Below are 14,647 nucleotides of genomic sequence, written 5' to 3' on the forward strand. Positions count from 1 at the left end.
GTTGAACTAGGACAGAGAAATTTAGGCTGATAAAACAAAGAAGGCCCATGATTGCCGTGTGCTAATAGCTTTTTCATGTGAATTAGAATAAAGCAAAACCATGGAGATTTTTGCTTTATCTACTCAGTGTTCACCATGTGAATGTGGGGCCATATTATCACTAGTAAGCATGATTAATAATAATACTTGTATGATGAAATTCGATCTCACAATTATTGACATTCAAATTGAGAGAACGACAAAGAAAGAAAGGTAACACAGGAAAGTTCATGTCGGAGTTAACATAGAGACAAGCTTGTGAGAGTACAGAAATTATAATCCATGTAACCTACAACAACAGAAGAAATACAGAAGGAGAAACCACACTGGATAGTACATTATTAGCATGTTTGGATCAACTTCTCTTTTCTCACAATCAATTCTGACACCCAGATACTACTCACATAAGCTTATCTTCAGAATTTAGGCTTTAAAATTAACTGTAGAAGGATTTCCAAACATGCTCTTCATCTCGCTGCTAATATCAGTTTTGTTCTAAAATCTACAGTCACCTGCTCATATTCCCTTAAACCAAAGAAGCAAATACTCAGAAGAAAGCTCTGCTCCCATAAAACACACGGGAGGTACTGTTCTTTGGTGGCTGTAGTTTCTGCTCAGTGCTTGAGTTTCCTGAACTAGTTGGTTCACTTTCGATGTCCATAGGAAGCTTCATTTTTGCTAATGACTCGGTGAATTGCTGCATGCTTTTCATGTACATGTCAACAATATCCTGCTGCACCATCTGTGGCTCTGGCTCAATGTTCACAGTTACAACAGGCTTAGGAAATGTGTCTCTCTGAGCCCCATTTGAGGAATTGCTTTCACCAACTTTATCATCCACGTTTTTATCTTCTTTGGTGCCTGAAACTTGTTCCTGAGCGGGAGACTTAGAAGCAGCAGCGTCAGATGATTCTGAGCTTGCAGGTGCAGAATGAGAAGAAACCCCATTTGTTGACACACTGCTGGGTGGAGAATCAACCTTAGGAGGTTGGGCAGATTCAACACTGCATGCTGCGAAACTTTCAACAAGACGAACACCGGCTTCAGAACTATGATTCTCAGCATCAGAAGTGGCCAAGCTATCAGAGCACTGAGTCTCCTCACATGGAATGCCAAAATATTCTGAAACCATCAAGTGGTCTTCATTTGCAATCTTAGGATCTGGGAACTCAATTTTATCCAAATCCCTGGCCAATGACTCAGAAGTTTCTGAGCATTGCTCAGTGACATGTGAGGACAACCCTGTAGGCGTTGTTGAAATCGCCATAACATCAGGGGAAGCACCAGTGTAAGAAAGGGATAACTGAACAAAACCTGCAGGGGAATGGAACAGATCAGTTGAAGAAAGAGAGAACTCTTTCTCCAGTTTCCCATTCTGGACTAGTACTTCAGACAAAGGTACCAAAGCAAAACCAAGCAACTGGTCTTCAAGATAATTCTTCACCCTGCTAAGCATCCATAACTCACACTTGAGAGAACACTCAATAGTCGGAACATTGAGACGAAGATTATCATTGAAGACAGGGTTCCTTCCTCCTCCATTGATAGTCTTAGTAGAAACGGTATTCTCAGGATTACTAGTCAGGCAAATCTTAGCATAAACATCTTGCTTGTGATATATGCAAATGTTCTGAATGTCCCTGGCTTGGTGCACGAAAACGTCAAGCACTCCAAGGAACTCCTCCACATTTGACATGACTGCTTCCTTCCCATTGACTTCAATGTCCTTAGACTTGTGCTTCTCACCCTCACCCAAAACCAAGCTCCTGAAGGGTGACACAACAGATTGGGGGGAATCCATGATATGATGATAACACAGTAACTAGGAACCTGAAAAAGCACAAGGGGAACAACAAAACTAATTCAACTTAAGTTCAATTCAAACTTCAAAGCTAAAACACAAGTAATTCCTAGAGGCTAGAACTTAAAATCACAGACATAGAAACAGGCACTAGATCAAATACCATATAATAAACAACCTAGAACTAGAAGAGCACAAAATACACTAATCCAGCACCAAGCTCAACTAACAAAGCCTGAATAAACTGCCCCAAAACCTAGGCTTAGGTTAGGCAGATCCAAAATAGAAACACACTTAACTGCATGTAATACAACATAGAAAGGGAAAAAAGAAGGAAATAAATCAACAATCAACCCTACAACGTGAGAGGAAAGTAGGAAGCTTGAACAGGTTCCTCCAAAGCGTTGAGAAGGCAGTTCAGAATTGAGAATCAAGATGAACAAAAACCCAAGTGCAACCAGAACATGTAGCCCCCAAAATTGAAACTTTCCAACATGCTCAATACCCAGAACAGCTCAAGCTTAAAAACTATTAAGAAAAATCAAAGGGTGGCACCAAACTTCATCAGATTCCAATAAAGCTATCAACTTTATTTGTTCTCCTGCACAGAAAACACTAGAGCGGAATCCAAGGGAGGGAAACAGGGAAAGCATGGGCACAGTGACCCAGGTTGTGTCACAGAGCTCAAAACATAAACCCACTTTAAAAAATTCCACTTCAAATCACACAACAGCACTAAAAAGTAAAACCAAACAAGAATTCAGACAGAAAACAGGAACATATAAAACTGCAAAGACATAAACAAATGTTTGATATAGTAAAACACTCTAGAAGATGATGATGTGCTTTCACCTGTCTTTTTTTACCTTGAAAGTCAAAGTGGAATCTTTTTTGTGTGGGTGGCTCTAATCCTCGATTAGAGGATTACCCAATTCGTGAATCGAGGTAGTGATTCTGAGACACCAAGAAAAAAAGCTGTGAGTTTGTGAAAAAGGAAAAGGATGTTGATGATGAGTTGTGAGAATGAGAAATGGTTAAGTGCAGGGATCTGATGGTGAAGAAGACAAGAAAAGAGTGCAAGTGTGTGTATGTGAGTATTTGGAGTAGGAGATATGGGAAGGATACAGGAAAAAGAGTAATAATGTATGTACTTATAGGGGAATGGAATTAAAATAGTTTATATTGAGTTGTATGAGGGGAAGAACAGAGGGAGGAAGGGGACACACCGCCCCACGCCAGGGCCCCAATCTAAAACAGACCAATCAGGATGCATTTGAGTGGATTATTGTAAGTGGGACATGCTATGCTGCAGTGCAGATAGCCAGATATGACTTTTCTTTCCATACTCTACTCATACCCAATCTTACCGCTAAATTAAAAAAAAAAATACTTAATTTTTATAAGAATAAACTAACATTTTCACAGTAGACACTTCACACTCTTTACCGATATAGTAAAAGTAGTTGATAGTATTAAATTTTTCAAAATTTTTTTTTTTCTTTTTTTGCTACATCGAAAAATAAATTTTTCAAAATTATTCCAACCTACTTTTCTTATTTTTTTATTCATCATTAATTAGTTGTATAAATGAAGACATTTTTGTCTAAAAATAATTAATTCACTACAAATTTTACGTTTTTTTTTTATAAAGAGGATGAACGTGCACTTCTCATTTAATTTTTTTTTATAAACATGAATGGAATGAGTATTAAATTGTCACGTAAGTAATTAACCTTCTATCTTTTTAACTAAGTTTGTGTGGGATCCACACCCACCCAAAATTACTTTAAATTCATTGGGTAGTCGCAAAAAATATTAACCATTGACAAAGGAAAAACCCACTAGAAAAAACATAAGTAAATATTTGCAAAAAGTAGTAAATATGGGTGTGAGTATGAGTACTATCGTACCTAATTCACCTCATACCCGCTAGGGGTGACAATACGGGCTAGCGGGCTGGGCCCAACCCGCCATAATGCGGGTTGAGTTGGCCCACTTTCGATATATGGGTTGAAAGTCTCAACCCAGCCCACATTTTGGCAGATTGGCGGGTTGATGGACTAGCTCACTTTATGTAACATCAAAAAATGATTATATAACATTACACACCACAAATTCAAATTGAAAAATAATATTACACACCACAAAAAATGAATTTAGTTGGTTCAATGTTTCATTGTTCCATTCATCATCCATGTGACATGTCCAATGTTCATCACAACTAGATGATAATAAATAATTAAAAAACCACATTCACAACCTACTCAAAGTCACACAAATAACACAAGTCACAATTCATAGTTGTCTTTTAAAACAACACCAACAATCTCACAATAACAACGTATTAATTTAAAACTTATAAGTTCTAACATAATCTTAGTTCAAAATATTTGATATTGGAAGAAGATGCATCCGCTTTTCCATCACTCATTACCACCACTATTACCATCTTTCAAACCTTAATCATCACCATCATCATCTATATATAACAATTGAAGAACAAACTAATTAAATTCATACATGGTTACAAAAATAATGAAGTAACAAATAATTTTATTAAACTAAATAAATTACCTCCACCAACAAAACCATTCAACCGATTTCGAGCACACATCAAAGCTTCCACATTTTTGGTTAAAAGTCGACTTCTATACTTGTTAATGACATGTGAACCAATATGCTGAATGCAGATTCAGATGCACCAGTAGTAATAGGAATGCAAAGCAAGTCACGTTCCATAATTGATAGTTCAAAAAATCGACTATTATTTTCTTTCCACCACTGCAACACATCCAAATCTTTATTATCCCCAAAACTCAAAGATGGCTCATCAAAATAAAGATCAAGTTGTGACTTTCCATGTGTCGTGGCAACCTTCTTCTTTTTTGAGCTATTGTTTTCAAAAAGTTGATGCTTCCAAACTTCTTATGCATTTTTGTAGCCATCTCCTTCAAGAGTTCATCATCATCTCCTAAAGTATCATGAAGTGCAAACTCAATCTTCCAAACTTGCATAAAATACAAGTCGGTAGTAGGATAGGATGTGCCTTAAATCAAAGTTGTGGTAGTATAGAAAGGTTGTACAACGACAAGCCCCACTGGCTCTGCTAGGGTTTTATGGAGACCATGAAGGAGGAATGGAGGAAGACGTTGGCACAAAAATTACGAGCATGAGAAGAGCCCTGGTTCTAGAGGGGGCGTGATGTTATTCGTCGATGGATGGGATGATAGGGTGAGCTACAGACAACTGAGAAGAGCGTTCGAAAAATATGGGAAAGTAGAAAGTGTATTTCTATCCAGAAGCAAGAAAGAGGAAGAAGACTAAGATTTAGGTTTGTACACTTCACCTACATGAAAGAGGGGATGCGAGCAATGGATAACTGGCATCGAAAGAGGATGAATATTGCTTTCCTAATTGTACACCCTGCAAAGTACCCACTGCAGATATAGAGAAGCCGAAAGGATAATAGTAATCATGGAGGCTGGCTAAAGGCACATGGGAACCAAAAACAGGTTTGGAGGCGAAAGGAAAAAGGTGTGAAAAGCAATAATAGAACGCGGGCTAAAACTCGAAAAGAATGGAGAATCAAACAAACGACTGGAGACCAACCGGAGAACGATGGCAGATGGAAACAGAAGAGGGTGACAAAGAATGACAAATTATCGAGAATGGTGATTGTCAGCTTGAAAAAACTAGATCATGGCGACGCTCTTTACACATGGTAGGAAGCCAAAGGATATGGAGATGCGAGGGTGAAATCGTTTGGGGCAATGGAGAGAATTATTGAATTTCATTCCGAGAAGGAGTGCGAAAAGTTCATCTTGGAAGGCGTTGGAGACATGGCAGGTCTCATTGAGAGGATTAGAACAGCAGATTCTGATGCATATCCTCTGAGTTATCTCACATGGCTGAAGATTTGGAAGATCCCAATTGGGTTCTGGACATCAGAGTTCTTTATCAATTTAGTTGAGAGCCTGGGAACTTTCATTCGTATAGATGATCTATTGGAGTATGGGTTCGACTTTACAAGAGTCCTAATCATGGCTAAGGATCCGCTGCTGGAGAATCTGAGTATTCCAATTTGCATCGATGGCAAAGAAACGAAAATTCTAATTGAAGTTGATCGTCTGGATGATATTCAGCGACATGATCGACAGTTTTCACCTGAGAGATCGTGGGTTGAAGAATCAGAAGACATGGTTTTTCCAGTGGCGGCCGGAGTCGACCAACAAGCAGTAGAAGGTGAGTCGTCAGGTGATTACGGGGAAATTTTGAATGTCGAAGACGCGTTGGGAAAAGAAAACGTCAATGATTTTGGATGCTTGGGTGAATACACCACAGAAAACAAAAGACTTAATTTGGTGGACTCTGATTGGTACAGGGCGTTACTATGGGCTCAAGAAGGGATTGAATTTGATGGTTTTAATTTAATTGCTAGGGGATGGAATGCAATAACAAGAAATAATTTATAGAGAATAGAAATCCCAACAGAGGGGTGGAATCTATCCTTTTTTGGAAGTAATTTTCCTATGTCCCTCTTTTTTGAGGCTAATGGGCCACCATCTAAGAATTGGGCTGGTAAACCCATTAATAATCCCCCAGTACAACTACTTCTTGGGGCTACTGAACAACTTGTACCCATTGAAGCGGGTCAAGAGCTTGGGGCAGAAAGACTTTCTTTTGAAGGGCTCTATACCCCTAATGGCCTGATCGAGGAAATTGTTGATACCGAAGACAGAGAGGAGAGGTATCACTATGATTTCGAATATGAGGATAGCGAACACCTGGAGGAGGTAGTAAAGGACCCAAACTTAGGGCGTTGGAAGCTCTGGAAATTGGGAGAACCAGAAAGAGTCACGACGGGAAAAAGAGAGGAAGAAAGCCTAGAGTGGTGGTGGGGCCGGCGATTCTCAAGGAGGTAAGTGATGGCTCAGGGGGAGTAGAGATTGAGAAGATAAATGAGATTGAGAAGATTGAGAAGATAAACACACTATGATCTCAACCCTAATTCTATATGATCATAATATGAATGACAGAACATAAGATAGTTAATGATTTCCTATCAAAATTCAATAATCAAGAAATGTTATTAATTGTTTAAAAATTGTGCTAAGCCAACCAGTTTGATCAGAAAAACAACTTATTTAAAAAAAAAATTAAAAACCTATGATCTCAATAAATATTCACTCATTTAATTCCTTTTTTTTTTTCAAATTAACATGCTTAGATTAAAACCACTTAGGAAGACAAACAACACTTACATCAAGTAAAAAGAGGACAACCTGCTTATAAATAAAAAGAAGACAACCTCCATACAATAGAGCAATATTACAATGCTATAAAATAAACTACTAAATAACATAGAATACTTTGTCAAATCCAAATCTACCAATAGATTTGACATGACTCTCTGCAAAAAGTCTTCATCTATCTCATCCTTTGTTTTTGTTTGTTGCCCTTATTTTCGAGCATGCCAAATCTACCAGAGCTGGTGGGAGGGGACCAATCCAAGGACCAGGGCCGGTCCCGACATTTTGGAGGCCCTGGGTTAATAATAAAAATAGACCCCTAAATTTTTTTTTGGAGAAAGTTTAATAGATACACTAAACCTAAAAAAGGCCTTTTACAGCGCTTTGGACCTCTAGCCGCTGTAAAATAGTATACAGCGGTACGAAGCGCTGTAAAAGATGGACTATTTACAGCGCTTTTTTAAGGAAAAACACTGTAAAAAGTATTCGAAATTTTTTTTGAGGCCCCTTCTTTTTGGAGGCCCTGGGCTGTGGGCCTGCTTGCACAGGCCCAGGGCCGGCCCTGCCAAGGACAAGCAGCTAGGTCGTACAAGATTGAAGTTTAACAAAGTTACTCAAAATTATAGAATGGTTATGAGAAAGATCGGGAGAAAAAAGTGATGAAAGCTAGAGAAAAACTGGCAGATGGAGGAGGGTAAAACTAGAACATTATAAAAGGTAAACAAAAATAATATTACTTAGAGTATGAGAAACTCTTACTAAGAAGAGAGAAAAACCTAGCTAGCAAACATAAAAAAGAAATAAATATATGTGCTTAAACATCAAACATGAAATATTAAACATGAACCATGAAAATGAAATTACCTAAGAATAAAAGGATGACAATTATGCTAGAGGTGTGGTGGAGAAATCTACCCTAGCCCTTTCTTCTCCAACCTGATCATCAGAGACCTCTTTCCTCTTCAACCCAACATACACCAGCTATCATGCACACATATAGGGAGAGGGAGGGGAACAACGAGAGAGTAAGGGAGATGAAGATGAGGGTGATCGAAGATCAGAGAGTGAGATAGAACGGTGATGGACTCTGAGAAGGCAGCTCAAGGGCCGGGCAACCACCGTCGACGGAGATGGCCCAAGGGAACCCGACGACGACTCTAGAACCCAATCTTCCTTGCTGTCGTCGCAACCCACAACCACAGCTTGTGTGGCCAGGGAAGATATGGGTTTTAGAGAGAGACCGGATCCGCGATGAACACAGATGAGATTTAGTTATGCGAAGTAAGAAACCCAGACCTGCAACATGTACACAGGGGAAAGTGAGAACAGAGGATGTGTTTTAGAACGAGAGAGAGTGAATCAAGGGATGAGTGGTGGGGATAAGATTCTAAAGCGGTCTTGTTTATAAAAAGCAAATACTGGACAATTTCGTAATTTCAGGTAAAATTTTCAAAACTCTCATCCACTTCCCTTCAACACAGTTCAACAACTTCAAAAGTGTTCTTTTCTTCTTCCCTCTCTTTCCATCATTTGAATCTCTCTCTCTGTTCCTCTCTCTCTCTGTTCCTCTCTCTTCTATACGCATTCTCATTGCAAAAACCATGAAGCAAAAGAGCAACAACGCAACGAGTGGTTTCTTAGGAAGCATCTCTTCCTCTTCCATCAGAAACCTTCTTCCCAGATCTTCAACACGCAGACCCACTTCTTCAAACCCCAAATCCGACGCCGAAAACACTCCCCCAACCCACCCAAACATTCCCCTCAATCATCCCAGCAAAGCATTTTCTCACAACAACCCTCATGTGAAGGCAAGTTCAAATCTTTGCTTCAACCTGTGTTACATTTCAATGTTTGAGCTGAAATCTGTAACCCCACAAAAGGTTTTGCACAAAAAATGTTTTTTTTTTTTTCTCTGAGCTTCTATTATATGTTGTTTTGAACAGGTTGTGGTGAGAATTAGACCTGAAAGTAGCAATGGAAAAGAAGGAGATTGGAAAGTTAAGAAGGTTTCTTCAGATGCCTTGTGTGTTGGGGATAGGATGTACACATTTGATGAAGTTTTTGATACCAACTCCAATCAGGTAGTAAAGAACCTTACTTAACTGTGTAATTGTGCTGTGTTTGAATTCTTCAGTAATTTTGCATGATCTGATTGAAGGTTAATTAGAAATTATCGAATTTGCTAGCAGAATAAATGAATAAGTAGTTTGCCTTGGTTTGATGTTATTGCTTGGTATGCATAAGAGAAGATCATTCTGATGTGATTTATGAGCTGTTGTTGTATGTTCAGAAAGATGTTTTTCAGTCAATTGGTGTTCCCTTGGTTAGAGATGCTTTAGCTGGTTACAACACTACAATTCTGTCATATGGCCAGGTACATATTGATGCTTGCTGTATTGTTTTTTCAACTTAGTGAAAAAGTGTGTAACATGTTCCTCTTGCCCCCTACTTACTTGTATTGTACTTCTGTACTAGTCTGGAAGTGGAAAGACTTATACAATGTGGGGTCCCCCGAGTGCCATGGTTGAGGAGCCCTCGTGTCAAAGTCACCAGGGGATAGTTCCTCGGATCTTCCGAATGTTGTTTTCTGAGCTTGAGAGAGTATGTTCTACTTCCTAGTTCCTACTTTAATTGTTAATTTTGCATCATGGTTTTGTGAATTTTGACTAGTTTGAATTCCTATATTAGGAGAGACTTATGTCTGATCAGAAACAGTTCATCTATCAATGCCGTTGTTCTTTTCTTGAGGTAAACCTGAACTTGAATTTCTTTATAAAGCTTCCCATTGTACTGAATGTAGCAATGAGCCTGTTCCTTGGTTGCTAATTTAATTCCCTTTTTTTTGTTTTAAAACAGATATATGATGAAAGAATTGGGAATTTACTGAATCCAACCCAACATAACCTTGAGGTAGGCATATACTGCCCCCTTGGGTACAATGTTTATAAAATATTTTCTATGCCTCCTGTTTTCAATGCTGAATGCTTCTTATAATTACGCAGATGAAGGACGATTCCAACAGTGCATTATATATTGAGAATCTGATTGAGGAATATGTCACCTGCTATGATGATGTGGCCCAAATTCTGATTAAGGTAGGGAAGCATCCAAGCATATATTGTTGAAAGTTAGATATCTCTATTCTGTTTATAAGAAGCTAAATGCCTGTTTTTGATCGCTGATATTTTGGTGAAGCAATTGCATGCATTTGTCCATGAATAAAAGCAGTATTTTCCCCCAATCTTAATCACTAAGTTCATTTCTCTATTTTTAAATGTTGCAGGGTCTCTCAAGCAGAAAAATTGGTGCTACGAGCTTAAATTCAAATAGCTCGAGATCACATATCATTTTCACTTTTGTCATTGAGTCTTTGTATAAGGTATTGCCAAATTTTATAATTCTACCTAACAGTACTAGCATTTGTATGGGGAAACTACTGTTTCTTCTTAGATTGAAGGCAAGTTTATATTGTTAATTTTTTCTATTAGTATGGTTGCTAAATATGGTTTTCATCAACTGATGCTGCAGGGGACCACAAAGGGTTTCAGTTGTTCAAAAGTTAGCAAAATCAGCCTTATTGATCTTGCTGGAATGGACAGTGATACAGTTGACGACGGAGGCAGCCAATGTCTCAGGGAGAGCAGCTATGTAAAGAAATCATTATCTCAACTTGGGTAAGATGGCCATGACTAAAGAACTTCATAGTTCTTATTTATATGTTTTAGGGCTTGATTGAATGGGATTTTCAGTCTGTTCTCTGTTGACATTAAAATGATATATTATTCTTCTTATTTCACTGTACGAAACTGTTATATTGGCTAGATTCCATATATTGCAGTGATATATGTATTTATTTGGTATCATTCTTTGAAGAGCAGTGTCCTGCTACTTGTGAATTAGTTGCTTCTGTCACTAGTTTTTTATTTGTAACCCAAATCCCACTGATATATTTCATTGGTGTAGGCATTTAGTGGATGCTATGATCCACAAATCTCAGTCTGGAGAAAATGTAGACCTCGCACACAGTAAATCATGTTTAACACGTTTACTACAAGAATCACTTGGCAGAAATACCAAAGTTTCAGTAATATGCTCCGTCTCCCCTGATAACAAGTATTTACCTGGATCAAAGAGTATACTTTATTCATGTTTATAGTGTAGCAGGAAAGTATAAAGTTCTATAAATAAAGATTCAATTTGTTGATTACAGGAGCAATGGTGAAACCCTGCAGTCACTCGGCTTCGGAGAGCGTGTAAGATCCATCAGAAATGAGCCAGTTATCAATGTAATAAAGGAGGATGACATTGATTTGAGTGACAATATCCGGCACTTGAAGGTATACTCTTGGACTTGTTTGGAAATAGTTTTTGAAGAATTAAACTGATGTAAATATTTGAATTGCAATATTTTCATTGGTTCAGGAAGAACTTATTAAAGCAAAGGCTGATGTTCATGGCTCAGTTGGTAGTAAAAATGGATGCTTCCAGGGACATAATGTGCAGGAAAGCCTTAATCAGTTGAGAGTCAGCTTAAACCGCTCTCTACTCTTATCTAACTTTGATAATGATACTGATGATGATATAATTGTCAACGCGGATGACATAAGGCAATTACGCGAGCAAATTGATGAAATGGATAGTTCATGTGAAGGGAATCCAAAAGACATATTTATCAGTGAAGACCGTGTCCAGTTTTGTTCTATTGAGGAAAATTGTGATGAAGACTTGATCAGTGATGATGGAATTGAAAAAGTGGAGGTATGCAATGTAAAAAGATGGAGTCAGCCTTGTCATGAGGACATTATGGTATCAGCAGATAATACTCCAATACTTGATGGACCACAGTTGTCTGAATCTCCAAAATTCAGCAATAACCAACGGAAAAGTGTGGCTATTTCGTCGAGTTATCTTGGAAGAGGGAACAATGTTGCTGGGAGTTCAACTTTCAGTAAAGATGTGCTAGGAAAGTCATTTAAAAGGGGTGAGCATATGCGGTCCTCATTACAGTCAAGCAGGGCAGAATCCTTGGCAGTAAACCTTCAAAGGGGAATAGAGATAATTGACTATCACCAGCAGAACTCAGCATTGAACAGATCTTCAACTTCCTTCTCCTTTAAGCACTTAACTTTGACCCCAGAAATCGACAAGGTTGAATCTTATGATCAAACAATACAACAGAAACCTACCAGTGACAAAGTAACTGCGGCATTCATTTGTGCATATTGTAGGACAAAAGTTTCTAATCCTAATCAGGACTCCACTGAAGTCCAAGACAGCTTCAAATCCTCGTTTGAAACAGTTGGACAGAAGGGAAATCCTGAAGGATTGACAGATAAAGTTCCAAAAGTATGTTTTGACTTGATTTCCACAAATATCTCTTTAAGTATATCTTAATAACTTCATTTATCTTTTTTCCACTTTAAAGCATTTGAATAAATTAATGGCAAAAGACATCATGAGAGAGAAGGAGCTTGAAAATGTTTGTAAGATGCAAGCGGCTAGAATTGAGCAACTTAATCAATTGGTATGTAGATTTTCCTTCCCAAATTATTTTTGTGCGTGATTTTACATTTACTGACAATATGCGTTTGTATCCAGGTGGAGAAATTGAAAGAAGGGAAAGAACTGAACTCCATTACTGTGTATAGCCAGTGTAAAGAGTATAATTCAATGAAGGATGAAAACAAGGTCATTTGTTGGTATTAAGTTTATACGTATAAAATCTACCGAGATGAAGGTTTTGTTCTCATTATTTTGTGTCATTCACTCAATTGCAGCTTCTGAGAAGCACTTCCTCAAATGGTCATTTACCATCTATCATAGAGGAAAAAAGTGAAATGAAAGAAGTCCAGGAAGCGTTAGCTCAGAGAGATGTCTCTTTTGATTCAGCTGAGAAGGAATCACTTCTTGATGAAATTCGGAATCCAAGGAGCAAGCTGCAATTATATAGTGATGCACCAGCAAAAAAGTATACTGACAAACTTAGATCTTCTTTGATATCAAGATCCATACAACTGCAAAATAGTGGTGTATTTTCTCATGATAGTAGTAGTGAAGATCTAGAGAATGAAAGACAGAGATGGACAGAAATGGAAAGTGAATGGATTTGTCTTACTGATGAACTTAGAGCTGATCTTGAGTCCTACCGCCGGCGTGCAGAGATGTTGGAGACAGAGCTGAAGTTGGAGAAGAAGTCCACATCAGAGATGGATGATGTACTAAAAAGAGCAGTTATTGGGCATGGTAAAATGGTAGAACACTATGCTGATCTGCAAGAAAAATACGATGACTTGGTGGCTAAGCATGAAGCTATAATGGAAGGAATAGCAGATGTGAAGAAGGCAGCAGCAAAAGCTTCAAAGAAAGGTCAAGCCCGCTTTGCCAAATCTCTTTCCGCTGAGCTTTCTGTGTTAAGGGTAGAGAGAGAAAGGGAATCAAAGCTGTTGAAAAAGGAGAACCAGAATTTGAAGATTCAACTTCGAGACACTGCTGAAGCTGTTCAAGCTGCTGGAGAACTACTTGTTAGACTAAGAGAAGCTGAACAAGCAGCAGCATTTGCAGAGGTACATTCTATCTCACAAAGGGGTTAGAAGCAATTCTTCATATATTACGACGATGTTGATTTTGATGCATTATATTCTTGAAAATATCTTTAGTGACAAATTATTAAAATGGGTTGGGTTTTGGCACACCAATCACGATATAAACATGAAAAAGAAAGGGTCTGGCATAAAGTAATACAGAATAAACAGGGAAAGGCAGAATAAGCAGTTAGGAATACATTATACTTCTGTCATTTTACAATTTGTTAAAAAGGAAAAAAGTAGCAGAGAATGTTCTTCAGATGGACTAATCATTAAAGTAAAATGCTCCACTTTCTCAGACACCATAGTTTATGAAGTTACACGAGCATAGGTATATATATAGAGTCTTGTAGGGACTTAGGTATAGTTATAACATGTTTATCTTCATTTGGTTTGAGTAACTGAGATTGAGAAGATTGTGCATATGTCTGTCTTAACATTTTTGTGATTCATAAATTTATAATCATATTTCTCGTGTTATACAGGAGAACTTTGCAAATTCACAAGAAGATAATGAAAATTTGAAAATGAAAATGGAGAAGCTGACAAGAAAACACAAGACGGAGATTGATACCATGAAGCAGTACCTTACAGAAAGCAAATTACCAGAGTCTGCACTGCAACCACTGTATGGACAGGATCCTAATGTTACACACAACAGTGCAACTTCCTCCGACACTTATTACGATGATCAGGCATGGAGAGCAGAATTTGGAGCAATATATCAGGAATACTACTAATTCAACTCTTGTTGTTACAATAAGCAAATGATCAGTACACATAAGATCAAACTTCCACCTGTTCTTCTGCCATTTAGATCTCACTGGGATCAAAAGGTGCCTAAAACCTGTTAATATATATTTTTTCCTTGCTGTATGAGCACCTGCAATTTATTTGTATACATGGGGCTACAATGCCACGTAAAAAAATTCAAGATGAGATCGGCACACAAGATATTGAGATAATACCCTAGC

General features: G+C 38.0%; 2 protein-coding genes across 9 annotated transcripts; one reads left to right on the forward strand and one right to left on the reverse strand.

Annotated features, from left to right (window-relative positions):
* Window positions 1-170: 170 nt before the first annotated feature.
* LOC130726888 (uncharacterized) lies at window positions 171-8,092 on the reverse strand. 6 transcript variants are annotated; one of them, XM_057578213.1, is made up of 2 exons: window positions 7,954-8,092; window positions 171-1,869 (listed from the first exon to the last, which is right to left on the reverse strand). In XM_057578213.1, the coding sequence occupies exon 2, from the start codon at window positions 1,838-1,840 to the stop codon at window positions 587-589; it is 1,254 nt and encodes a 417-aa protein (XP_057434196.1). In that variant the 5' UTR covers window positions 1,841-1,869; window positions 7,954-8,092; the 3' UTR covers window positions 171-586. The 6 variants fall into 6 exon arrangements, with proteins under 6 accessions (XP_057434196.1, XP_057434197.1, XP_057434193.1 ...); XM_057578214.1 differs by lacking the exon at window positions 7,954-8,092 and adding an exon at window positions 4,415-6,895; XM_057578210.1 differs by lacking the exon at window positions 7,954-8,092 and adding an exon at window positions 2,707-3,122.
* A 296-nt stretch (window positions 8,093-8,388) lies between these two features.
* Window positions 8,389-14,549, forward strand: LOC130726887 (kinesin-like protein KIN-12F). Of its 3 annotated transcripts, XM_057578209.1 has the most exons (17): window positions 8,389-8,529; window positions 8,697-8,897; window positions 9,033-9,170; window positions 9,380-9,463; window positions 9,565-9,690; window positions 9,778-9,837; window positions 9,946-9,999; window positions 10,092-10,184; window positions 10,373-10,468; window positions 10,618-10,763; window positions 11,053-11,202; window positions 11,300-11,426; window positions 11,512-12,435; window positions 12,515-12,613; window positions 12,688-12,777; window positions 12,867-13,652; window positions 14,159-14,549. In XM_057578209.1, exons 3-17 carry the CDS (start codon window positions 9,129-9,131, stop codon window positions 14,411-14,413), a joined length of 3,132 nt encoding a protein of 1,043 aa, XP_057434192.1. In that variant the 5' UTR covers window positions 8,389-8,529; window positions 8,697-8,897; window positions 9,033-9,128; the 3' UTR covers window positions 14,414-14,549. The 3 variants fall into 3 exon arrangements, with proteins under 3 accessions (XP_057434192.1, XP_057434191.1, XP_057434190.1); XM_057578208.1 differs by lacking the exon at window positions 8,697-8,897 and having other exon boundaries at window positions 8,392-8,529; XM_057578207.1 differs by lacking the exon at window positions 8,389-8,529 and having other exon boundaries at window positions 8,551-8,897.
* The last annotated feature ends 98 nt before the right edge of the window (window positions 14,550-14,647 follow it).

Source organism: Lotus japonicus, chromosome 6 (assembly GCF_012489685.1).
Source record: "Lotus japonicus ecotype B-129 chromosome 6, LjGifu_v1.2".
In the NCBI taxonomy this organism is placed as follows: Eukaryota; Viridiplantae; Streptophyta; class Magnoliopsida; order Fabales; family Fabaceae; genus Lotus; species Lotus japonicus.